This window comes from Choloepus didactylus, chromosome 19, assembly GCF_015220235.1.
Source record: "Choloepus didactylus isolate mChoDid1 chromosome 19, mChoDid1.pri, whole genome shotgun sequence".
Taxonomy (NCBI): Eukaryota; Metazoa; Chordata; class Mammalia; order Pilosa; family Megalonychidae; genus Choloepus; species Choloepus didactylus.
In genome coordinates this window covers 21,261,254-21,288,035 of record NC_051325.1, presented here as the reverse complement: position 1 = coordinate 21,288,035, position 26,782 = coordinate 21,261,254, and the positions used below count along the sequence as shown (strand labels likewise).

At 40.2% G+C, this 26,782-nt stretch overlaps 1 protein-coding gene and 1 pseudogene across 1 annotated transcript in view; one reads left to right on the top strand and one right to left on the bottom strand.

Annotated features, from left to right (window-relative positions):
- Positions 1-1,261: 1,261 nt before the first annotated feature.
- On the bottom strand, positions 1,262-3,826 carry LOC119515236 (annotated as a pseudogene).
- A 1,385-nt stretch (positions 3,827-5,211) lies between these two features.
- SPTLC3 (serine palmitoyltransferase long chain base subunit 3) overlaps positions 5,212-26,782 on the top strand; it is a 171,090-nt gene continuing 149,519 nt past the window's right edge. Inside the window, 1 exon segment of the mRNA XM_037811845.1 lies at positions 5,212-5,381. Within this exon segment, the coding sequence (XP_037667773.1) occupies positions 5,265-5,381 (117 nt within the window). The 5' untranslated portion in view covers positions 5,212-5,264.

The following is a 26,782-nucleotide window of genomic DNA, read 5'->3' as shown; positions in this document are numbered from 1 at the left end:
AATCTGTTGATGAGAAAATCATTGGAACTGAATTGTCTCCACATTGAGAACGTTTCCAGACTGTGTTCTTCAGGAAATTTAAGTAGTTCCATGTAGAGGAATCCCGGGCTTGTCAATAGATTTTGAGATGTCATTTGATCTTTGCACCTATTTGCAAAATCATAGAAATTTATTAGATCAGGAAGGCAAAATAAAGTATTTTTATTTACTATTTGGCCAATTAAGTGAAATCTCCCAAACCTTAAGAGTTTCTGTTGTGAATTTTTTTTTCTTGTTGATTGACAGTTCTCAGGTCAACAGCTGAACAAGAATCACAGTGTAAAGGAAAGGTAATTTACTCCAGACCTAGAGATTCCTGAGTTTGGGACCCATTGTTGCCACATATGTCTTTGAAAAAGACACTTAACCTACTAGAACTTTAGTTTACCCTCAGCATTATCTACTGTAACACACTTAAGGTTGACTTACTGAAGTAAAATAGATTTCTAGTCACTGTACAAATATGACCATTCATTTTACTCATTTCCTCTCTTTTCTGAAAATTTTCTATCCCCAAGTAGTTCCAAGAGCTTTTGCAGGCACATTAGCCTCTGAACCTCCCACATCTCCTTTTTTGCCTGCTCCATCCAGAGAAGTGCCAAGAAACTGGCATCTGGGCAAGAAGTTCCCTCCAGAGAACATCACAGGACCATCTCTAATGATTTGATCTCTGCCTTTAATGCATTAATAGATTTATTTTTATCTTCAATAACAAATTATCTTCAATAGAAGATATGCAGGAACTGCCAACTCTGTGAGGGTGGAGACCATCTTTGTCTTCTTCATTGTTTTATCCAAAGGCTTAGCAAATAATCTGTTATATAGTAACTGATTTGAAATACATTTAATTATTCAGAGGCACCAAATCTTGCTCAGTATGTATTCTGTGTTTTGGTATTGATTCGTGTCCTTAAACCCCAAACTACCACTCACTCAAACGGACCTCCCAGTTATTTTATTTCTTTTTTTTTTGGTCATAAATTTCTTTTCTGGTTTTCAATACAATACTTTACAATCATTTAGATTTCTTTTAGTGACAGTCTTTAAATGGAAGAGGTGGTAATGAAGCAAGGGCGGTGGCGGTTTATTTATCTATCTTTTTGAATGTGGTTGGAGGTTTTATAGCGTTTTGTTTTATTTTCAATCTTTTTGGTTGTTGAAAAAAATAGAAGAGTCACTGTCCTGCAGAAGCAGCTTCATTCAACTTTATTGCTCCCAGGGCTCATTCTGCATGGATCTGTGTCTCCAGATGCTGCAGGGAGAACTTTGTGGGAAGTAAGGCCCTTTGACCAAAAGCTGTAGCATGTGACATGCTTTGTGGATGGCGAAAGGCAGGAGGCACGTATGTCCCCATTCTACCTCCACTGAACCCTCCACGCTGTGCTGGGGTGGGGGCTGGTAATCCTCCAGGTTGTCATATGGGACAGGACAGTCAGGGGGCCACGGCACCTGCCATGTATGTGATATCGGGGCAGCACACTGGGGTCCCTCTCGTGTTTAGGTGTCATGGAGTTTCAGATGGTGTCTCCTCTCTGGTTTCGGGGATGGGAGTGCCGACTGAGCAGGGTGCAATGCCTCCTGGAAGCTGTCTCTGGAGGTTACTCTGGGGCAGGAGGCTGCCATGCCCAAGTCTGCTCCAGCCTTTTGGGGAGCCTCACTTCCTTGTGGTTCAGTCCTAGAGATTCATGCCCCATTGCCATATGTCTCCCTCCAGAGTTATGGGAGCTGACTGGCTCCTATATGTCTGGAATCCCTTTGGACCCATATTCTACTGGGCCAGCTCCCTGGGGATAAGGGAGCCCAGTTTTGGACTCACACAGTTGCTTCTAGCTTGCTTCTTGGGGTTCTCTGTGCTCAGGGAGACCACAGCCCATGAATGCCTCATTCTGTTCCTCAGGCCGCTTTGCTTCTGAGGGAGTGTCAGCTTCTCTGGCTGCCTATGGCCTTAGCCTCCTTGTTGGGGGCTCTATCCAACTCAGGTTCCAGATGCTTCCTATGGAAATGGTCATATCCCTCAGGGCTGACCACCTGGGCAGGATGCTGCGCCTCCATTCTCTGCCACAAACAGAAGTCCAGTTTCCCCAAGATCTGATTTACTGTGTAAGCAGATGACATAGCTCCCACCTAATTCGTCTGGCACAGCCGGGCTCATATTATCATATTGGGACATAACAGGTCCCTTCACCTTCTGTCGAGCACGGCTCTCCCGCCAGATGGAGTGCATGCAGTATTCTTCCACGTCCTCCAGATCCCACGAGGTGCAAGTGAGCTTCATGTCAGCACTTGGAGGTGTATTGACCACATTATGGTCATTACCAGAGAAATTTCCATGGAGGCAAACCAGGATAGCTGTATGTGTTTCTTCCTTCCACCCGAGGGTTGTAGAAAGCAAAATCGCAACTGGGAAGGTGGTGAAGGGGCCTCCACTGAACTGTGCCCTAGGCATCCACGTCATACAGGGCCGCATCTGGACTGTAGCGGGAATTAAAGGAACTGGAAATACAGGCTGGCAGTAGCACACCCGCTCATTCTCACAGTAAAGCTGCAGCTGAGTCACATGATAATCCAAATGGGCCTAGGGATAGACATGGCTTATAATAGTACAGGGGTCTTGGACAGTTGGCTGGTTCATCATCTGGGGGAACTTCTGTGCATGAAATGGGAACAGAGATGATCAGGGATGAAGGAGGGACATGGAGAGACTGTAGTCTCTGGATGGTAGGGTATGGTGGTATATCTTCAGGGTAACAAGTACTCCTAACAGAAGAGCTCAAAAAAGATCCATACTCAACCCAGCTGCACAATTTGGAGTGGTGCCCAGATGCACTTCTTGTGGGGCTTGCATGTGTTATGATGAGGGCCTGTGGAGGCTGGTGGCTCTGATCCAGAGCCACGGACTTGGTGCTGCTCCAGTTTCTTGTCTTGTGGAGGGGCACTCTGGGGACGATACTGGCAGTTTGGAATCATGTTGAAATGCAGACAGGTTTCTGGAACAATGGGATAGGGGTGACATCGGGCCTACCAAAGGAGAAAGAAGCTGTTTTCTAGGACACATGCTTCAGTTGCGAGACAGGACATGGTAAAGGGAAAAGATTGTCCACAGAGGCTGGCAAAGCAGTGACAAGGGAATGATAATGTGAAGTGCCCCTAGCATTTGTGCTGTTGACATCATGGCAGCAGCAGCCTTGCTCCCCAGTTAATTTGATTGGAGATGCTACAGGCCATGGGCCACCCCTGATGATATGTAACAGCAGGACCTGATGCTGAATGGTTGGTGTATTAAGATGATTTGATGCATATAGAAATTCACATACACATTTTCCCGTATGGCGGGTATAGGAGAAAAGTTTCAAGAGTTGGAGCACATAGTAGATATTTCCTAAAGGTCCCTGTGTGATGGCCTCACCTTGGCAACTGGGATTAGTGAGACTTTAAAGCAGATTTCAGCCTGTGTTTCAAGATTTGTTCTTTAGATGTGGCATTTCTCCTCTTGCAAAAAGAAAATAAAGAAAAACAAGAGAAAAAGAGCAGGATGAAGAAGGTTACAGAAAAGTTTAAAGGGGAAATCAGAAAGAAGAAAGGAAAAGAAAAGGAAGAAGAGGAGAGGAAAAACATCTAATGTTCAGAATTTAGTTTGTGAATATATGTTATGTCAAAATCATTGTTAACAAAATAACTTTGCCCTCCTCAGCACAGCTCAACCAAGAATGCTTTCATAACCTTGTCTTTCTAAGTAACATGAGGCAGACATGCCAACAGCAATCATTGCTCCATCCTACCTCTTCATCTCTCCTTTTTAAGTCTTAGAAGGGAATAAACCATATGGATTTAGCTCCCAACCCAAATGTAATAGCCATGGAAGGGAGAGACCCATGAAAAGCTAGTTCTGTCCTGATGGCAAAGGTTAAGAATGATGAAATAATAATTCTGAGCTTGAGACACAAACGAGGGTGGACACACATGCTGTACTCCATCGGGTCATTTGGCCCAAGACCTCACCTTATTCCTTCAATTCTCCTCAGGCTGGGAAAATGGTGACTTTCACATGCAAATCACAATTAGGAGAAGTTTATCAACGCATCCCCTGCCAGCCACATTATTCCAAAGGGTGACCAAACCTCGTCCAAGGGAGCAGAGAATCAGGAAATGAGGCTCTGGCAACAAAGGCCACTTCCGTTTTATGTTGTTGTTTTGCCCAGTGACCCAATAAATAGGTGTTTTTCTAAGTGACTGATGTTAAAGAAATTTCCATTCAGGAGAACCGTGAGGTTGGCCTTAAAACGACGCAAATGGTATGAAGAATGGCTGCTCTCCAACAACCATGCCACCCCACTGCCCTCTGGTGGTGAGAGGAGGAAGCAGAAGGGTGGTAACTGGTGTACTGAGAGGGTAAGAGTTAAGGTGTAAACCAGAGCTGCTTCCAGACTGAGATCCCCATGGTCACCACCTGCCTCACCAACAAATCCAAGCCACAAGTCCATTTTCTTGCTACTCCATCCAACACTAGTAGCCTACCAAAAATGCTTTTTCTCTTTTTATAGGTGGAGAAATTGAGGCAAGAAGCAGGCAAATGATGACCCCCAAGGTCCTGTGATAAAGGTAATGCAACCATGATACAAACCAAATTGTCTGTCTCCCAGACTTCTGTCTCACTAGAACACTTAGTATCCCTCATTATATTGCTGGTTTGAATGATAGGTAGATTCAGATTGTTATTTTTCAGCAAAAAGAAATTTTGACTTTTAAGTGTGGTTTTCAACCCAAAACTGTAATTAGATGTGGAAGGGAGAGGGTGAGGGGTAGGTATAAACTCAGAACTGACTATATTCAGAAGACCGAGTGTGACTGTGCTATGCAACTTTAAAAGACTCCCCACCTCCCAAGCCGCCCCCTCACAGTTTGCCACTGCTGTCCTCAATCCCCTGGTTTCTCCAGTGCACACCAGGAGCTGGACTGGGCCATCTTCCTTGTAATTTTGGAAGCAGGTCTGTTGTCATGGAGCCCTCGTTCTAACTTGTTGGCGTTGAGGAGTGTCAAGGTATCTGTTTGTTTTTTGTTTCAAAGAGCTGGCAAAATGATAGGCTGTGCTCTTCTTCTGGAAAGGCCTGATTGGTAGGATTCCTTTCAAAAGGCTCAGCCCCAACTTGTCCCCTCACCAACTTGAAAACCGAAGCTTGCCAAGGACCTGTGCAGGAGAACGTGCCGGGATCTTGCATTTCTCACAAATGGCTAACGCTGGAGGTGACGCTTTCTGCAACAGAACTTTCCACAATCACAAGAAACAGAGCGATGGCTCGCCAAGTGGAAACTGCAGGAAGAGTGGGATGGTGAAAGAAGCCCAGGTAAGAGGCGACTGCCCCTCGCCCCCACCCCCAATTTTCTCTGAATGAGCTGAACATTTCAATAGCTCTTTGTAAAGCTGTTTGAAGCTGTCCTAATTGCAAGTGACTTTTACAAAGTGGTTTATGTGTTTTGACTCCAGTTCGGGTACTTTCAAATGCTTGGCTGCCAAAAAATTTAGTGGATTAAGGAGAGAATTTATTCTTTATGCATCAATTATATATATATATATATATATATATATATATATATATATAGTATCTATTAATAGAAGAAACTCATAGATCCACACCACTTTAAAGTCCTTAAAATGTAAACACACATACCGAATTTTTGGTTTCTCTCTGGCATTTTTCTGGGGCAGAGTTGTGAAAGCACAAACTCTTCAGCTAAATTTCAGTCTATCAAGAAACCACAACATGTTATATTCAGCATGCTTCATAGGAAAAAGAAGAAAGTAACTTTTGCTGAGATCATGTGGTTGTAGATGGCATTTTCTCCTGGCAAATGCTTCGCTGGTTGAGGGGTGATTTTTTTTTTCGGTGCTTAGTGGAGCGTTGTCAAAGCTCACAACTTGATTTTAAGCCAAAATTCTTTGGAACTTGACCACACAGGCATTCCTCTCCAACACACTTCAGAAAGTGTGGCTTTATTGTGTTACATGCTACCCAAAGGAGCCAAAGCAGCAAGTTTAAAGCAGACTTTTAATTGTTTTCCCCTTTTTTTTTTTTTTTGCTCCTGTTGTAACAGAATGTTTAATGGGGATGTGTGAAGGAGAAAGCACTCAAGAAGGGTTGTCAGGTCATACAAAGCAAACGCTTGTGTCTGTCGAGTACTGGTCAAAAGGCGTTCTCCAAATCATTTTTGTTTCTTAGAGGGTGCCCCGTTGCTCTGCTCTGAACAGCAGGGGTGAATTCACCAGCTTCAGGAGGAAACAAGTAGCCAAATAGGCAGCTTCTCTGATGGGAAATACGAAGCTTCTCAGGGAACTCCTTGTAATCTTATATCCCTTGTTCCAGAGAGCCAGCATCCACCTAGAGGAAAGGTCAAATTTTTCTAAGATAACAGGACAGGTGAGGCTGGCTGAGGGCATCCTCCACTCCACAGATGAAGGTAGCATGTTCGGTTGGAAGAGGCGAGGGGCGCTCCACAGCTTGTATGTGAAATAACTTGGTTCCCCTGAAATGCCTGTGACACACTACCCACTTTCCTACTTGCCTTCTGGACCTTTCTGACCCTGAGAGGTCTAATTTGGTCCAAGATGCTTTCAAAACTCTTCTTCTCTCTCTTTACTTTATCTTGGTTTTATAACCACATTACAATGTTAGCAACTTAGGTGGGTGGATATGACTACCCCTAAGTAAGAAGGGAAATCAGAAGCCTAAACGTTCGCTACTAACTTCTGGAAGACTAACTATCCTTGGACAGTGACGCCTCCTAAGAGCAGCAGAGAAGACCAGGGGTGCTGAGGGTTTGCTGACAGCTCTTTCTGAGCCTGTTGACTCAGATATAATTAGGCAGTACTAAGTTGAAAATGACCTCTACTGAGAGCCTCAATTATAGCTTAAAAATATTGTTTGGAAAGAATAAACTCTGCTGAAAACCTAAAGAGATAGGGCAAGCAAGGACCTGTTTTCCTCCTTTCATGATGTGGATGAAGTTGTCTTTACTACCATGACTCTCAAGCTCTAGTTTTAAACATTTTACTTTTGGAACATTTAACAAACTAGGTCTTGACCAAAAAAACCTTGCCTGTTGATAAAGCAGGCTTACAAATATCCCAAGCCAGTGGTCTTCAAAACACATTCTGTCAACCCTAAGGTCTTATGGAGCATTTCAAATCCCACTTGCTCCTCCCATTCTCTTCCTGCTCATTTGCAACCATGAAACAACGCGTTTATCTCTTCTATGAACTGGGGACCTCTGTAAGTTTGAGTTGACAAGAGGGCATAAAAAACAAGATTAGTGTCAGGCATTCTCTTGGGGACCCTCCTTCCCTTTTTCCAACATAGGCTGCTTTCAACACCCTGGCACTGGGATCTGGGCTCAGTATCCCAACCTCAAGGAGGCAAAGTGGCCAGAGCTCTTCCATTTCAGAACCATCTTGAGTTCCTGTTGGGAGTTTTCTGCGGCTTGACTGTATTGTTGTTGTATGTGTATGTATCTGTTTACCTTTAAACCCCATATGCTCTAAGGATGTGCTAATAACTGGTTTTCATCATTAAATCACTTCTTTGCTTATTTCTAATGTTTCATCCTGCCTCTTGCTTCAGACAGATGGTAGCTCAGTAACAGAGCACTATTGTCCTTAAAGGATTTGTTCTACCCCCTCTTGAGCAAGTCCCCATAAGAGATAGAAGTACCTTCAGTGTCTTAATCCATAAACTCAGTATTTCCTATTATTTCCTATTGACTTATTTAACCCCCATATAATTACTTTAGAATTATTGTCCACATAATTGCTTTGGCATTTGCACTTGGCCTTTTATTAGAAAAGCCTGAACCAAGGGAGGTAAACCTTGTGTCTTTTTGTGGTTAATACTGCATTACCCTGGAGGTAATCTTTTAACAGGATGAGATTTGCATTTTCTTCTGTTAAACTGACCCTACATGATGAAGAAAAAATTGTGACCTTTCCCTTAATCATTTCTTTCCTATAAAACAAAAAATGTCCTTGGATTAGAATTATTCTAGTTCAGTATTTACTGAGTTCTCGATCCTGAAAGATGTAACATTACCAAGTACAATGAGTCCTAAGGTGGTAGTTGCTTATCTATTATTCACTCATTCATTCATTCACCAGTATTTATTAACATTCTCTTATCTTTAGGACACATGAATATAAATAAGAAATTGAAAATCTAGCTATTAGAAGAAAGCTTATGTTAAAATTAAAACATTAAAGATAAAAGATAACCAATCATTCCAAGAAGAATTAATACCAATCCTGCTCAAACTCTCCCAAAAAATTGAAGAGGAGGGATAACTCCCTAACTCATTCTATGAAGCCAACATCACCTTAATACCAAAGCCTGATAAAGATACTACAAGAAAAGAAAGTTAGAGAGCAATTTCTCCTATGAATATAGATGCAAAAATCCTCAACAAAATACTTTCAAATAGAACCCAACAGCACATTAAAAGAATTATACACCATGATCAAGTGGGTTTTATTCTAGGTATGCAAGGGTGTTTCAATGTAAGAAAATGAATCAGTGTAATAAACCACATTAATAAATCAAAAGGGAAAAAAATATGATTATCTCAATTGATGCATAAAAGGCATTTGACAAAATCCAGCATCCTTTCTTGATAAAAATACATGAAAGATAGGAATAGAGGGAAAATCTTTGGCATAATAAAGGGCATATATGAAAAATTCACAGCTAACATCAAATTCAGTGTCTGAGACTGAAAGTTTTCCCTCTAAGATTGGGAACAAGACAAAGATGCCCACTGTCACCACTGTTATTCAATATTGTGCTAGAAGTTCTAGCTAGAGAAATTAGGCAAGAAAAAGAAATAAAAGGCATCCAAATTGGAAAGGAAGAAATAAAGTTTTCACTATTTGCAGATGGCATGATCCTATATTTAGAAAGTCCTAAAAAAAAACTATGACAAAACTACTAGCGCTAATAAACAAGTTCAACAATGTGGCAGAATACAAAATCAACATGTAAAAATCAGTAGTGTTTCTATACACTAGTAATGAGCTATCCAAGGAGGTAATCAAAAAAAAAAAAAAATCCATTCACAGCGGCAACTAAAAGAATCAAATATCTAGGAATAAACTTAACCAAGGAAGTAAAGGACCTGTATACAGAAAACTACAAAACATTGCTAAAAGAAATCAAAGAAGACCTAAACAAATGGAAAGAGTCCAAGTTCATGGATTGGAAAGCTAAATGTCATTAAAATGTCAGTTCTGCCCAAATTGCCCGGATTCAATGCAATCCCAATCAAAATTCTAACATCCTACTTTGTTGAAACAGAAAACTTAATATCAAATCTATTTGGAAAGGAAAGGGATCTCAAATAGCCAGAAACATCTTGAAAAAGAAGAACAAAGTCAAAAGACTTATGCTTCATGACTTTAAAGCATATTATAAAGCCACTGTGGTCAAAACAGCATGGTACTGGCATAAAGATAAATATATTGCTCAATGGCACCAAATTAAGAGTTCAGAAATAGACCCTCAGGTCTCTGGCTAATTGATTTTTGACAAGGCTCTCATGTCCACTTCGCTGGAAAAGAATAGGCTCTTCAAAAAATGGTGCTGGGAGAACTGGACATCCATATGCAAAAGAATGAAAGAGGAGCTCTACCTCACTCCCTATACAAAAATTAACTCAAAATGGATCAAAGATCTAAATATAAGAAACAGTACCATAAAACTCCTATTAGAAGAAAATGTAGGGAAACATCTTCAAGATCTAGTGATAGGTGGTAGTTTCCTAGACCTTACACCCAAAGCACAAGCAAAGAAAGAAAAAATAGATAAATGGGAACTCCTAAAAATTGAATACTTCTGTGCTTCAAGGAATTTGTCAAAAAGGTGAAAACATAGCCAATTCAATGGAAGAAAATATTTGGAAACCATATATCCAGAATATATAAAGAAATCCTACAAGTGAACAATAAAAAGACAAACAACCCAATTAAAAAAATGGGCAAAAGACACGAATAGACAATTTTCCAAAGAGGAAATACACATTGCTAAAAAGCACATGGAAAGATGCTCAATTTCACTAGCCATTAGGGAAATGCAAATCAAAACCACAGTGAGATATCATTTCACACCGACTAGAATGGCTATTAGTAAACACGTTGGCGGTTCCTCGGGTCGCTAAGTATAGAACTGCCAATCCAGCAATCCTACTTCTAATCTCAGTAATATGAATAATTATAGTAAGTAAACTCATACAGCTAAAATCAGGAATACAGATTAACAGGTGATAGAATGAGGATAGAGAATGGGGAGCAGATGCTTAATGTGTACAGAATTTTTTTAACTAGGTTGAATTTACATGTTTGTAAATGGATAGAGGTGATGGTAGTATGAGTGTAATTAGTGTAATTAATAGCACTGAATTATGTATGTGGTTGAAAGGGGAAGTTGAGAGTCGTGTATGTCATGAGAAGGAAAGCTAGAGGATAAAACATGGAACCGTATAACACAGTGAACCCTGTGGTAGACGATGACTGTGATTAATAGCACAAATATAAAAATTTCTTTCATGAATTAGAACAAATGTGCATCACCATCACAAGGAGTTGATAGTAGAGTGGTATATTGAGGAATATGTACCTATTGCAGGCTATGGTTTATATTTAACAGTAATATTTAAATATTCTTTCATCAACAGTAACAAATGTACCACACCAATGCTAGGGGTCAGTAAAAGGGAGGGGTTAAGGCATATGGATGTTTTGGTTTTTATTTTTATTTTTGAGTAATAAAAATGTTCTAAAATTGGTTGTATTGATGAATACAAAACTATATCGTGAAACTGTGAACTATTGATCGTATACATTGGACAGATTGTATGGTATGTAAATATAGCTCAATAAAACAGCTTTAAAAAAACAAAACAAAAAGATAAATGATAATACAAGGAAAAGAGTTGTCACAAGCAGATATGATTTGAGGACAAATGAGTAGCACAGATATTAAATACCAGAAGTTCATAGAAGAGAAAAGAAAAGAACATATCGATGCTGTGCTACATACTACATCCAGGCTAGGCATCCTATGTAGAAGTCTCATGTACGCTCCCAACAGCCCCATGAGATAGTATCATCATACCCATTTTACAGATGAGGAAATATAAAATATAAAATGGTGCACCCTCTTGTGAAGATAGTTTGGCTGGTCCTCAGAAAGATAAGTATAGGATTACCATATGACCCGCCAATCCCACTTCTAGTTATATACCCAAAAGAGTTGAAAGCAGGGACACAAACAGATATTTGCACACCAAAGTTCATAGCAGCATTATTCACATTTGCCAAAAGACGGAAGCAGCCCAAGTGTCTATCAACCAATGAATGGATAAATCAAATGTGGTATATACCCATGATGGATTTATTATTCCACTGTAAAAAGGAGCAAAGTTCTGATATATGTGGCAAAAATAGATGAACCTTGAAGACATCATGTTGAGTGAAAATAATCCAGAAACAAAACAACAAATATTGTATGACTTTGCCAATATGAAATAATTAGAATAAGCAAACTCAGAGTTAGAATCTAGAATATAGGTTATCAGGGCACAGGGTTGGAGCACAGAATAGGGTATTAAGGCTTAAAATGTACAGAGTTTATATTTGGGACAATGGAAAAGTTTTGATAATGGATGGTGGTGATGGTAGTACAACACTGTGAACATAATTAACACCACTGAATTATATATTTGAGTGTGGTTAAAAGGGAAGACTTCAGGTGCATGACTATTCTGTAAACCCACAACTTCCCTAATAAAAAAACAATGAGTCATCCATCTTCATGTTCTTAAGTTGGTTTATTAGCATCTGGTCCTGGTTTGAGATCTGAGGTACTATAATAGTGACCACATACACTTGATTTCCTGGACTAGCCCTGATTGCAAATATTAGGTCCCAATGGATTCGTCGAAATGTCATAGAACTGACAATATTTTATTGGCCAAACTCCATCTTTCAGATGTCTTTGGAAGACACGCAGACATTCTGTTAGACAGTGTATTCATAAAGCATGGTCACCATTATTGTTCTCCAGATCTGGTGTAACTAAGCTTTCAAAAATTGACCAAGAAAAAGGCTACCTACTAATCATGATTATCCTCTTAGCTATGAGTTATACCTGATTGTTCTGTTCTGAGTGTTCAGTACAACTCCAGGCATATAATAGGTGCTCAATATTATGATAGTCAAAAACCTTGAATTCCCTCATCCAATGGTGACTTCTCAGTCATCATTTTACTTGACCTGTTAGCAGCATTTGACTGCTCCTTCAAACACTTTCTTCACGTGGCTTCCAGAACATGATGCTTTTGAGTTTCCTCCTATTCCATTACCTGTTCCTTCGCAGTTTCTATTCCTGGTTCTTCCTCGTTGCCTTGACTTTTAAACAATAGAGCAACCCAAGGCACAGTCCTTGGACCTTTTCTCTTCTCTAACTGCACGACTGTTGTAATGATTAGCCTAGCCTCAGAGCGATACATACATCTTATGTATATATATGTAATATAAGTGTGAATGTATAGAAATGTAAATAATATACACACACACACAAATACACACACAGTCTTTATGCTAATGACAATCAATTGTTATTCCTCATCCAGATCTCTCCCCTGAATTGCAGACTTGAATTTCCAAGAGCCTACTTCATCTCTGACTTGGAGTATCAATAGGCATCTCAAACTTAACATGTCCCAAACTAAGCTAATGTCTACCACCAGCCCTCAAACCTGCTCCCCTCACAGTCTTTCCCATCTCAGTAAATGGCAACTCTATCCTTCCTGTGGCTCAAACAAAAAACCTTGATGTCATTCATGATTTTTTTTCTTTCATTCTACATTCATTATGTCAACAAATCCATGGATCCTACCTTCAAAATATATCCAGAATCTGACCACTCCTCATTTGCCCCACAGCAGCCACCCTGGTTCCAGCTATCATTATTCCTCACCTGGATTATTGCAGAAGCCCCTCTGTTCTCCCTGAGTTCCTATTATCTATTACTGCCTCATAAACCAGCCCAACAAAAAGTTAACATTAAAAAAAGCAATCATTTTATTATGTTAATAGATTCTGCTGGTGGGGAATTCAGAAAAGACTCAATGGAGAGAGCTATTCCACTGGTCCATAATATCTGGGGCCTCCTCTGGGGAGACACACACCTGGGGCTGAAACAGTGAGGCCTGGAGGATCCATCTCCAAGATGGTGCCCTCACTCCATGCCTGGCACTGGGCTGGGATGGCTGAAGGATAGGCTCAGCTGCGACTGTGGCCCTATTGCTACCTGGGCTCTCCAGCAATTTGTGCTCCAAGAGAGAGCTTTCTAATCCACATTGTACAAGTCACAGGACCTTTTATAACCTATCCCCAGAGGTCACCCATCTCTATTTTATTGGTGGAAGCTGTCACAAGATTGCAGCCCAAAAGATTCAAGGAAAGGGACCAACCCCACATCTCGATGGCAGAAGTACCAAATGATTTGTGGCCATGTTTTAAACCCTCATACCCTGTTTCCACCCTTTGCCCTGCCCTCCAACCCCCACCATCCACAAGACTGTTCTCAGCAGCAGCCAGAGTGATCCCATAGAACCGTACTCCAGAGATGACACTCTCCTGCTCATGTCCTTTCCATGGCTCCCGTCTCGTTCAGAGAAAAAGCCAAAGTCTTCGCAATGGCCATCAGACCTCCCAGCCTGGTCCTCTTGGATACACTTCCTGCCGCTTTTTCCTGTGCTCACTGTTTCAGCCACACTCCTCTCCTCACCATTCCTGAAGGAGGCAGGCGTACTCCCACCTGCAGACATTTGCATCTCCTCTTTCCTTGGCCTGGAATATTCTTGCACAGCTTTGCATCTGGCTTGCTCCCTCCCTTCCTTCAGGTCTTTACTCAGATATCACCTTCTCTTTGAGACAGGCTCACAAAACTGCAAATCTCCTCACTTCCAGCCCCCTTCCCTGCTTAAATGTTTTTCTTTAGCACTTAACACCTCCTACACACAAACACACACCAATTTGTTTCATATCTGCTTTTAGAATATGACCTCTCAATGGGAAGGGATTTCTGTCTTGTTCATTGATGTCTCCCTGGCCTGTAGACCAGAGTCTGCACATAGTAGTTGCTCAGTAATGTTCATGGAATAAATAAGAACCACCAGAGACTGAGCTCATTTCACCTGTTTTATTTAAATTGCCATTTGATGTCCACATATCTAGATCCTTAAAAGACCAACAAAAGGCCACTCATATGATACACAGGCTTCTTTGTAGACCTTGAAGTTCATAATTTCTTGTTAATTAATTTACAGGTTTCCTAACCCTTGTAGGAGAACATGGCTAGTATCGACTGTCCTCCTTTTAAAAATCACTGAATCATTAGACCACTTTGTGTGATCAGGTAGCTACATGCTTCTATATTGATATCCAGATATTTTGTGTAGTATATTCTAAACCTGGGGGTAGGAAACATACTTTAGGCAAGTAGAACTTTTTGAAGAAATAAAAATAGCAATTAAATATTATTAATGCATCCCAATGCTTTTTGCTGCCTCTTAGCATGAGATAAAATGTCTGGATTAGAGGGAAAATTACTAATGTCCTGAAGCTGTTATAGGCCTGTCATCTGGTATTAATAAAACTCTCTGTATTTGCAGAGTTGAATGCCCAAGAAAGGCAATATGATATCTTTTCCCGTCAATAACTCAGTTTATGAGATGACTTTAAAATTTTTATTTAACAAATTTTTAAAATTGTGTTACATTCTAAGACCTTTACAAGTATTTGCTCATCTCATCCTTTCAACACCCTTATAAGTTAGATACAGTTTCTATCCCCATTTGTTGAGTGGAAATTGAGTCACATAAAGGTTAAATGAACTTTCCTAAGATCACACTTCTAGTTAGTGGCAGCTGGTCCCAGGGCCTATTATTTATCATTAGACAAAATGCTTCTCTTTTTTTTAACTTTTCTTCCAACATTTTATTATGAACATTTTCAAAATTATAGAGAAGTAGGAAGAATTCTAAAGTCTGCACATACCTGCTACCTAGATTCAATAATTAACATTTTGTTCTATTTGCTTTATTACATGTCTAATTATCCCTCCATCCATCCAGCAATCCATAAATTTTTCCCATTTTCAAAGAATTGCTGTTGAATTGTTACACTTTATCCCTAAACTCTTGAGCATGCGTATTGTTAACTGGACTTCAATATTTAATTATTGTTTTTTTCTTTGGAGGTAAAATTTACATCCAATGAATGCACAAATCTGAGGTATACCATTCACCATTTTTATCTACACTGTCTTTTGATTGCTGTTTATTGGAAAGGGTTTCATAATGTAGTTTTAACTGTGGAAAGATGTAAAACTGCTCATTTAGCCTTGGAGAGTTTAATCTCAACCTTAGAGAGTTTAATCTCTGAACAAGAGAACTGACTGACATGTAAATTAGCATCTAATGAGGTAAACGAAGGGCTTTCTGGAAGGCTGTCAACTGGAGAAACTCACTCATAATTGCAAAGGGAACAAGAGCAATTTTTCCTTTTTGTCTTTAGTCAAATCCATCTAGCTGGAAGGAACCTGAGTTTGGAATCCTTATAATTCCACTCCATCCCCCGAGTCTCAGCAAAGCTAAGTGATTATCTCCAAGGTTGTGCAGCCAATGTGAGACCCCAGTCCAATGCCCCTTCTGGGAAGATGCATTTTTGCAAACCCCAACTGTCAAAGCAAATGACTCTTAAAGTGGTATCTGGCATCGTAAATCTCTGTAGTCCCAATTTCAAAATGGCTGTTGCAAAACTGCTGTTGTTTCATTTCGCAAGGAAACACATCCCATTCCTGCTAGTCAAGCTAACAGCTGCCTATAGAGAGCTTCCTTTTGGGTGTGTCTTAGAACACCATGCCAGTGAAATGAATAGGAATTAGAAATAAGGGTGGCACTGCCCTCATAATAAGCTTTCAGATTTCCCATACACAGAAGCAAGGGTCCAACAGGTCAGGTGATCACCCACACACCTGGGAAGTAGTGGAGCCACGACACACAATCTTTCACCATACCCTGAAGCCCTGCCTCCCTAATAAACTGACTGATGGCACAGAGGTTGGGAGCCTGGCTTCCCCTTCACTATGCTTGGACTTGCATCTGAGCTTTACACTGACAGCTCGGTCACCTTGGGCAAGCAGCTTAATCCTTTTGTGCCCCAATGATTGAGATAATATTAGTGCGTCTAATAGAATTGTTGTGAGCAATAAACAAGGTAGTACAAGTAGAGAATTAAAATAGTACCAGGTACCAGAGGTGATTCTATTGTTACTGTTGTCCCTTATGGGAATCTACCTTATATCTATCCCTAAACTTTCTGTGGTGGAACAGTACCAGAAGATGTCAAGGGGATGAACACTGGGCCCAAGGGATGTTTAACACAGTGACAGAAATACAGCAGTAGAACACCACAAGTCTTCAAAGGTAAAAAGGCAACTAGATATTAGAGAATAATCATATGGAAAGTCAAAGGTTAGGTAGAAAATTAACAGCCTGGGGAGCAGCCCTCAACCATGACAGAGGGGAGCTGGAGGACAAACACCCCAGCTCCCTCACCCCTCGCGTGGAGTTACTCTGAGGTACATTCTACACTGTTTCCTGGAGTCCCCAGGGGAACTGAGCTCCATTTGCCCGCACTGGTGGCTGACTTGATAACTGACACTTTGTTGGTTTCTTTCCCTTCCCTATCTCATCCTCCTTCCTGTATCCGTGCTTCCTGGGACCAACTTCCAAATAAGGGATCCAAAGTTAAGACAATAATTTTTTATAACATAACCAATTCTTTACCCCCTTTAACCTTCAACATTAACTACAAGCATCACATTCACATCTAGGATCTTATTAGACCCTCATGGCAATGCTGAAAGGGGACAGAACAAGTGCTAGTGACCCCCCTTTAAGGATGAGAAAATTGGACTCAGCAAAATAAGGAGACTAAGACCCCAAATAATGAGGAGGACACAGAGCTAGACACTCTGACATTAAGCTTAAGGACTGGCTGTATAGACATTTGTCAAGTCCTTATTTGGAGCATGAAACTCCATCAACTGCTACTTACAAAAATAGGAAGCGAAAAAGTCAGGGCCTCTTTCAGAAGTTTAATTCACGGCAGGAAAAAAAAGTACCATCTCAGTTATTACACTTGCTCAGAAGTGCAGCTGTGGAGATCAGCCTTAGTAAATTTTTAAAAATGCAATTCTAAAACCCTTGAAGAATAATGTTGCCTTCTTCCTTAGATTTCTTAACCAGGCAGCAAAGAGATTTTACATGGTACATCAGATAGCAAAACTTCCTATTAATCTTTCTTTAGGAAACATTTGCCTTTGTCTTTACTTCCTTGTGTGAAGGAATACCTTTACCAGCTTCAACTCCATTTTCAAAAATATGGCATACGAATGCTTGTTCCTAGACTCAGCAAGGGTATAGAAGTCAGTTTACTCCTTGGGTCCTTTGCTGAGCTTGCCTGAAGCAAAAACATTGATGACGTCTTTGGGACACCTGGGTTCTGGCAACATGGCAAGTTTCTCCCTCGTGGACTCTGATAATTAGTCCTAAAGAAACTGGGCTCCAGCTTTCCTCAAGCATTAGAATAATAAGGGCAAGACTGGTCTCAAATCTCATAAAGGCATGTTATCTGATTTTCTAGACCCTGATGACACATTTCTCACCCAGACCAGAATTTCTATTCACAAAGCCCAGGGGATCTAAGATTTTAGATTCACAGACATGTAAGATCTTTAAAGAAAATAAGAATAAGTGACCAATCCTAATTTGCCAACTTCTTACTTTGCCATGATTCAAAAAATCATAACCAATCATCTACTATCACCATCATTCATAATTCCACAACAGAATGTATATATCAACCCCAGAAGAAAGTGAGGACATAATGTCTAATCAAAGGAAAGACTCTAAGAAAGAAGATGTGCATGTGTGTATCTATTATATAATATGTTTACATATATGAAACACATACATAATTACATACTTTTTTTCACATTGCATCATACATCAGTGAAAATTTCAGCGAATATCTTCATAGTTCTGTGACTAACATTTGGGAATGGTTAGACTAACAAAAAATGATACAAAGAAGGGAATGGAATGATTGTTTTCCCTGCTGGCTTTGCATTTTGTCAAAACCAAAATCAAAGTCTACAGCAGTTACTGGCTCCTGCTCCCTTGAAAACTATTCTCAATGTGTCTCTTCCTCACCAGTCTGAAATTCAGCCTCATGACATATCCTTGTACTGCTGATGAGGCTAGATGGGTTTCATTTTTAAATATGAGGCAACAGAGATCTTTTTAGACCCTCATGGCAATGCTGAAAGGGGACAGAACAAGTGCTAGTGACCCCCCTTTAAGGATGAGAAAATTGGAACTCAGCAAAATAAGGAGACCAAGGCCCCAAATAATGAGGAGGACACAGACCCTTCTCATCCAGGGTAAGACCCACCTCTGCCCCTGCCATTCTTCAGCTCCTCTACACAGCATTCCTTTCCCATTACAGAATAAAAAGCAGACTCACAGGAGCACTTGGCACTAGCCCTAGCCCATGAAAATATTTGTAGGGCACCTGGGAAAATCCCAAAACTTATGTATCTGAGGATTAGGTTTGCTAGTTTATGACAAGAGGGACTGGCTTTTTCTCTAAGGGGCCATGCCTCCTCATTGGTAGAGTCTTAGCAAGACATCTGTGTAAGATAACCTAAAGATTGGGAATTGGCTAAGAGTAACCCCCATGGTGGCCTGTGGGAACGATTCAGTGACTGATACAAACATGCCACAACACCGTCTTTTCTAGGAGTTCTTATTAACCTTGACACATCATGCCATTGCTTCAGGCTTGGAAACTGGCTAAAAAACAAAGCAAAAAATGCTTGTTTGGTCAGGAGTACAGGTTAAAAACTTTTCACGCTCAGCCTTGCTCTTGGAGAGGTTTCTTTTTTCCTACATTTTATGCCATGTAATAAGAAAAATTAATCAGATAATTAAGGCTGTGAACATGTATATTATCAGATTTTATGGAAAACAGAGAAAAAAACATAGCGTTATATTCTCAGTGAATAGGTTTGAAGACAATGTGTTTATCTTCCCATGGAACAAAAGGTTTCTTGGAAAGGAAAACGGCATGCCACCTTCTATGAAAACAAAAGATTTCAGCCAAGGAAGCTTTATACATTCAACTAAGCATCTTCTTTTTAAGGACACATTCTGTCTTCAAAGGCAAGCAAATGATGAACCAAGTTACAAGTTCCTAGGCTGCCCTTTGAAATGCATGGAATGTGTGTGGCTTTGTGGTGTGACAGGTGGGGAGGGGAGAGAAGCAAGGAGAATAGTTATGTGTAACTGCATACCAGCTCTTAATAAATACACAGAGACGGGAACTATGGCTGAATCCTTGGCAAGTCTCTCTCTTTCTAGAGTAGGAAGGCTTTCTGCTGCTGCATGTTGCTGAATGGCTGGCAATCTTTGGTCTGGCCTCAGTGGGCAGGAAGATTGGGTGGGACACAGGGACAGTAGTTCAGCATTGATGCAAGAAAAAAAACTGGTTCAATTTGACTGAAAGAGAAAAATCATTGTTTGCAACCCAAGCTCAGTCCACTGAGCTCAGCCTTATGACTCTCAGCACATTTTGTTTGCTTCCAGGACTTCACCCCTCTTATAACTCATCTATGAGTCATTGGCTACCTGGCATGGTGAAGAAATGCCTTAGTGTCACACATCGTAATATCCAAGGGCACCTTTCTTGTCAATTCGTTTCCAAGCAGTCTAGAAGACTGTTTCTCCTTAATTTTTTTAAAAATATTTTATTATTTTATTTTATTTTATTTATTTGTTCACATACCATACAATTATCCATAGATCCAAAGTATACAATCAATTGCCCCCAGTACCATCATACAGCTGTGCATCCATCACCATAATTAATTTTTTTTCAATTCTTAGAACATTTTCATTACTCCAGAAAAGAAATAAAGACAAAAAAAAGGAAACTTAAATACTCCCATACCCCTAACCATCCCCTCTCCATTATTGATTCATAGTATTGGTATAGTACATTTGTTACTGTTGATGAAAAAATGTTAAAATACTACTAACTGTGTTTTTTCCATATATTCCTCTGTATTATTAACTTCTAGTTATAGTGTCATACATTTGTTCTGGTTCATGAAAGAGATTTCTAATATTTGTACAGTTAATCACGGACACTGCCCACCACAAGATTCACTGTTTTACACATTCCCATCTTTTAACCTCCAACTTTCCTTCTGGTGACATACTTGACTCTGAGCATCTCCTTTCTACCACATTCATGCACCATTCAGCACTGTTAGTTATTCTCACAACATGCTACTGTCACCTTTCTTCATTTCCAGACATTTAAGTTCAATCTAGTTGAACATTCTGCTCATAATAAGCAACCGCTCCCCATTCTTTAGCCTCACATGTCTATGAGTTTACATATTATAATTAGTTTATATCAGTGACACCCTGCAATATTTGTCCTTATGTGTCTGACTTATTTCACTCAATATAGTGCCCTCAAGGTTTCTTCATCAACCCATTTTTTTTAAAGATGGTTTTGTTCACACACCATACATTCCATCCTAAGTAAACAATGGTTCCCTGTATAGTCACATATATATGCATTCACCACCCTCACCACTGTCTATATGAGGACATCTCCATTTCTTCCACAAAGCAGGAGGAAGAGTCAAAGAAGGTAGAGAGACAAAAGAAAAAGAAAAAAGAAAGAGGAAAAAAACTTGACAGCTAGGAAGCAACAAAAGGAAAGATAACATTGAACTAAGGTAGAATAGTCAGACAATATTACCAACGCCAAGAGTCCCATACTCCTCCCTTATGCCCCACTATTATAAGCATTTAACCTTGGTATATTGCCTTTGTTACATTAAAGAAAGCATAATACAATGTTTCTGTTAATTATAGTCTCTAGTTTACATTGATTGTATTTTTCCCCCAATACCTCCCTATTTTTAACACCTTGCAAGGTTGACTTTCATTTGTTCTCCCTCATGAAAAAACATATTTATACATTTTATCACAATTTTTGAACACTCTAGGTATCACTGAGTTATACAGTCCCAGTCTTTATCTTTCCTCTTTCCTTCTAGTGTCCCACATGCTCCTAACCTTCCTTTTTCAACCATATTCATAGTTATCTTTGTTCAGTGTACTTACATTGCTGTGCTACCATCACCCAGAATTGTGTTCCAAACCTCTCACTCCTGTCTTTTTTCTATCTGTCTGTAGTGCTCCCTTTAGTATTTTCTGTAGAGCAAGTATCTTGTTCACAAACTCTTTCACTGTCTGTTTGTCAGAGAATATTTTGAACTCTCCCTCATATTTGAAGGACAGTTTTGCCAGATATAGGATTCTTGGTTGGTGGTTTATCTCTTTCAGTATCTTAAATATATCACACCACTTCCTTCTTGCCTCCATGGTTTCTATTGAGAAATCTGCACATTGTCTTATCAAGCTTCCTTTGTATGTGATGGATCGCTTTTCTCTTGCTGTTTGTTCCTTTGACTGGGCCATAACTTCTTTTATCTTAGTGTAGGTTGTAGTTTTCTGTTGTTTAGGCATCTGGTTTCCTTGGTTACCCCAATCAGGTTTTCCCAGAGCAAAACAAGTTCAGGTCCCAGAAGGAAGAAATATTCCATATCTGGTTTCCCTGAGGGTGTGTCTTAGAGGATTGACACACCCAGTGAGGCCTCAAGCTGCTGTACTCTTCTGCCCAGCAGGTGGTGCCTGTCAGCCTGTCACTCCTGACTGGTTTAAGGAGGTGTGGCCCATGGCTGTTTCCCCCAGGCTCTGTGGTCTGCTTCTGAATGGAAGGTGGGTAGCAGATCTGGGCACAACCTTTTTCCTCTTAGGGAAGACATGCCCCCCTGGGGAGTTTTCATTTGCATATAAATAGGTTCTTTGTCTCTCTGACTCTGCTATCTCCACCCTTGTCTGGGTCAGTGTCCTGTGAGCTGAAAATGGCTGAAGCTTTCTCTACTGCAAAGCACTGTGAGCTGAAAATGGCTGAGGCTTTCTCCACTGAGCTACTCAGGTTGAGAGAAATAAAAATGGATAGAAAGCCCCCTTTTAGGGTCAGTCCATGTCCTCCAGTTTCACCTGTCAGCCAGAGATAGCACCTGGTCTTCTGGGCTCGCCCTCCTGAGACAGAGAAGGCCCCTGGCTCTTCAAGGTAAGTCATCACTAAAAGCCTCTGTCTGCTTGTTGGGGATTTGCAGCTTGCATTGATCAGTCCACTTTTGCCCATTAAAACCCCAGTTGGAGCTTCTGAGGTATATTTGCTTGTTCAGAGAGTGCTGCTCTCTGTCACAGCGAGGCTTTGCAGTTTGGGCTGCCATGGGGGAGGGGGTTCCTAGCTCAGATCCTCAGTTTCTACTCACAGATTCCACGCTGCGATCTCAGGGATTCCTCCCAATCCAAGTTAAGGATTGGAGCCGTGATCCTCAGAACAAGGGAGGCCTCAGGTGAGTTTTAAGACACTGGTGACCTGATCAGATATGAGTTTTCCAGAGGTTCCTCTGATGGCTGTGTGGAGAACATATTTTCAGGGAACTGGTGCATGTGATTCTTGGTTAGGAATTTTAAAGATGTCTTCTGTTTGCATCATGGAAGATTTGGTGGAGCAAACTTGTTCAAATGACTCTCTAATTTTGTCCCTAAGATAAAAATCAAGGGGAGATGGAAGAAGATGGTGGCATAGAGAGGAGTAGAATTTAGTTAGTCCCTGTGGAACAACTAATAAACAACCAGTAACAACTAGTAAATGATCTGGAATAACTGCTGGGGGACAAGTGTCACTGTCCACACACCATGCACCAACCTTTTTTATCTTAGGGACAAAATTACAGAGTCATTAAGAAATTAAAAAAATTATAAGAGGATACTATGAACAACTGTATGGCAACAAACTGGATAATGTAGAGGAAATGGACAATTTCCTGGAAACATATGAACAACCTAGACTGACCAGAGAAGAAATAGAAGACCTCAACCAACCCATCACAAGCAAAGAGATCCAATCAGTCATCAAAAGTCTTCTCGCAAATAAATGCCCAGGGCCAGATGGCTTCACAGGGGAATTCTACCAAACTTTCCAAAAACAACTGATACCAATCTTACTTAAACTCTTTCAAAACATTGAAGAAAATGGAACACTACCTAACTCATTTTATGAAGCTAACATTAATCTAATACCAAAACCAGGCAAAGATGCTACAAAAAAGGAAAACTACCGGCCAATCTCCCTAATGAATATAGATGCAAACATCCTCAACAAAATACTTGCAAATTGAATCCAAAGACACATTAAAAAAATCATACACCACGATCAAGTGGGGTTCATTCCAGGCATGCAAGGATGGTTCAACATAAGAAAATCAATCAATGTATTACAACACATTAACAATTCGAAAGGGAAAAATCAAATGATCATCTCAATAGATGCTGAAAAAGCATTTGACAAAATCCAACATCCATTTTTGATAAAAACTCTTCAAAAGGTAGGTATTGAAGGAAATTTCCTGAACATGATAAAGAGCATATATGAAAAACCCACAGCCAGCATAGTACTCAATGGTGAGAGACTGAAAGCCTTCCCTCTAAGATCAGGAACAAGACAAGGATGCCCACTGTCACCACTGTTATTCAACATTGTGCTGGAAGTGCTAGCCAGGGCAATCCAGCAAGACAAAGAAATAAAAGGCATCCAAATTGGAAACGAAGAAGTTAAACTGTCATTGTTTGCAGATGATATGATCTTATATCTGGAAAACCCTGAGAAATCGATGATACGGCTACTAGAGCTAATAAACAAATTTAGCAAAGTAGCAGGATACAAGATTAATGCACATAAGTCAGTAATGTTTCCGTATGCTAGAAATGAACAAACTGAAGAGACACTCAAGAAAAAGATACCATTTTCAATAGCAACTAAAAAAATCAAGTACCTAGGAATAAACTTAACCAAAGATGTAAAAGACCTATACAAAGAAAACTACATAACTCTACTAAAAGAAATAGAAGGGGACCTTAAAAATGGAAAAATATTCCATGTTCATGGATAGGAAGGCTAAATGTCATTAAGATGTCAATTCTACCCTAACTCGTCTACAGATTCAATGCAATCCCAATCAAAATTCCATCAACCTACTTTGCAGACTTGGAAAAGCTAGTTATCAAATTTATTTGGAAAGGGAAGATGCCTCGAATTGCTAAAGACACTCTAAAAAAGAAAAACAAAGTGGGAGGACTTACACTCCCTGACTTTGAAGCTTATTATAAAGCCACAGTTGTCAAAACAGCATGGTACTGGCACAAAGATAGACATATAGATCAATGGAATCGAATTGAGAATTCGGAGATAGACCCCCAGATCTATGGCTGACTGATCTTTGATAAGGTCCCCAAAGTCACTGAACTGGGTCATAATGGTCTTTTCAACAAATGGGGCTGGGAGAGTTGGATATCCATATCCAAAAGAATGAAAGAGGACCCCTACCTCACACCCTACACAAAAATTAACTCAAAATGGACCAAAGATCTCAATACAAAAGAAGGTACCATAAAACACCTAGAAGATAATGTAGGAAAACATCTTCAAGACCTTGTATTAGGCGGCCACTTCCTAGACTTTACACCCAAAGCACAAGCAACAAAAGAAAAAATAGATAAATGGGAACTCCTCAAGCTTAGAAGTTTCTGTACCTCAAAGGAATTTGTCAAAGAGGTAAAGAGGCAGCCAACTCAATGGTAAAAAATTTTCAGAAACCATGTATCTGACAAAAGACTGATATCTTGCATATATAAAGAAATCCTACAACTCAATGACAGTAGTACAGACAGCCCAATTCTAAAATGGGCAAAAGATATGAAAAGACAGTTCTCTGAAGAGGAAATACAAATGGCCAAGAAACACATGAAAAAATGTTCAGCTTCACTAGCTATTAGAGAGATGCAAATTAAGACCACATTGAGATACCATCTCACACCGATTAGAATGGCTGCCATTAAACAAACAGGAAACTACAAATGCTGGAGTGGATGTGGAGAAATTGGAGCTCTTGTTCATTGTTGGCGGGACTATACAATGGTTCAGCCACTCTGGAAGTCAGTCTGGCAGTTCCTTAGAAAACTAGATATAGAGTTACCCTTCGATCCAGCGATTCCAGTTCTTGGTATATACCCGGAAGATCGGAAAGCAGTGACACGAACAGATATCTGCACAGCCAGTGTTCGTACCGGCATTATTCACAATTGCCAAGAGATGGAAACAACCAAAATGTCCTTCAACAGATGAGTGGATAAAGAAAATGTGGTATATACACACGATGGAATACTACACGGCAGTAAGAAGGAACGATGTCGTGAAACATATGACAACATGGATGAACCTTGAAGACATAATGCTGAGCAAAATAATCCAGGCACAAAAACAGAAATATTATATGCTACCACTAATGTGAACTTTGAAAAATGTAAAACAAATGGTTTATAGTGTAGAATGTAGGGGAACTAGCGATAGAGAGCAATTAAGGAAGGGGGAACAATAATCCAGGAAGAACAGATTGTGGGTAAATTTAATGTTCTGGGAATGCCCAGGAATGACTATGGTCTGTTAATTTCTGATGGGTATAGTAGGAACAAGTTCACAGAAATGTTGCTATATTAGGTAACTTTCTTGGGGTAGTGTAGCTACATGTTGGAAGTAAAGTAGTTATCTTATGTTAGTTGTATTTTTCTTACTCCCTTGTTATGGTCTCTTTGAAATGTTCTTTTATTGTATTTTTTTTCAAATTATTTTTTTTTAATTTTTTTATTTTTCACATACTTGATTTTAAAAAAAAAGTTAAAAAAAAAAAAGGAAAAAAATATGTAGAGCCCCCTTGAGGAGCCTGTGGAGAATGCAGGGGTATTGGCCTACCCCACCTCAATGGTTACTAACATGACCACAGACATAGTGGACTGTTGGTTTGATGGGTTGAGCTCTCTACCACAGGATTTACCCTTGGGAAGACTGTTGCTGCAAAGGAGAGGCTAGGCCTCCCTATAATTGTGCCTAAGGGCCTCCTCCCGAATGCCTCTTTGTTGCTCAGTTGTGGCCCTCTCTCTCTACCTAAGCCAACTTTAAAGGTGAAATCACTGCCTTCCCCCCTACGTGGGATAGACACCCAGGGGAGTGAATCTCCCTGGCAACGTGGAATATGACTCCCGGGGAGGAATGTAGACCCGGCATCATGGGATGGAGAACATCTTCTTGACCAAAAGGGGGATGTGAAAGGAAATGAAATAAGCTTCAGCGGCAGAGAGATTCCAAAAGGAGCTGAGAGGTCACTCTGGTGGGCACTCTTACGCACAATTTAGACAACCCTTTTTAGGTTCTAATGAATTGGGGTAGCTGGTGGTAGATACCTGAAACTATCAAACTACAACCTAGAACCCATGAATCTCAAAGACAATTGTTTGAAAATGTAGCTTATGAGGGGTGACAATGGGATTGGGAAAGCCATAAGGACCACACTCTCCTTTGTCTAGTTTATGGATGGATGAGTAGAAAAATAGGGGAAGGAAACAAAAAAACAAAGGCACCCAGTGT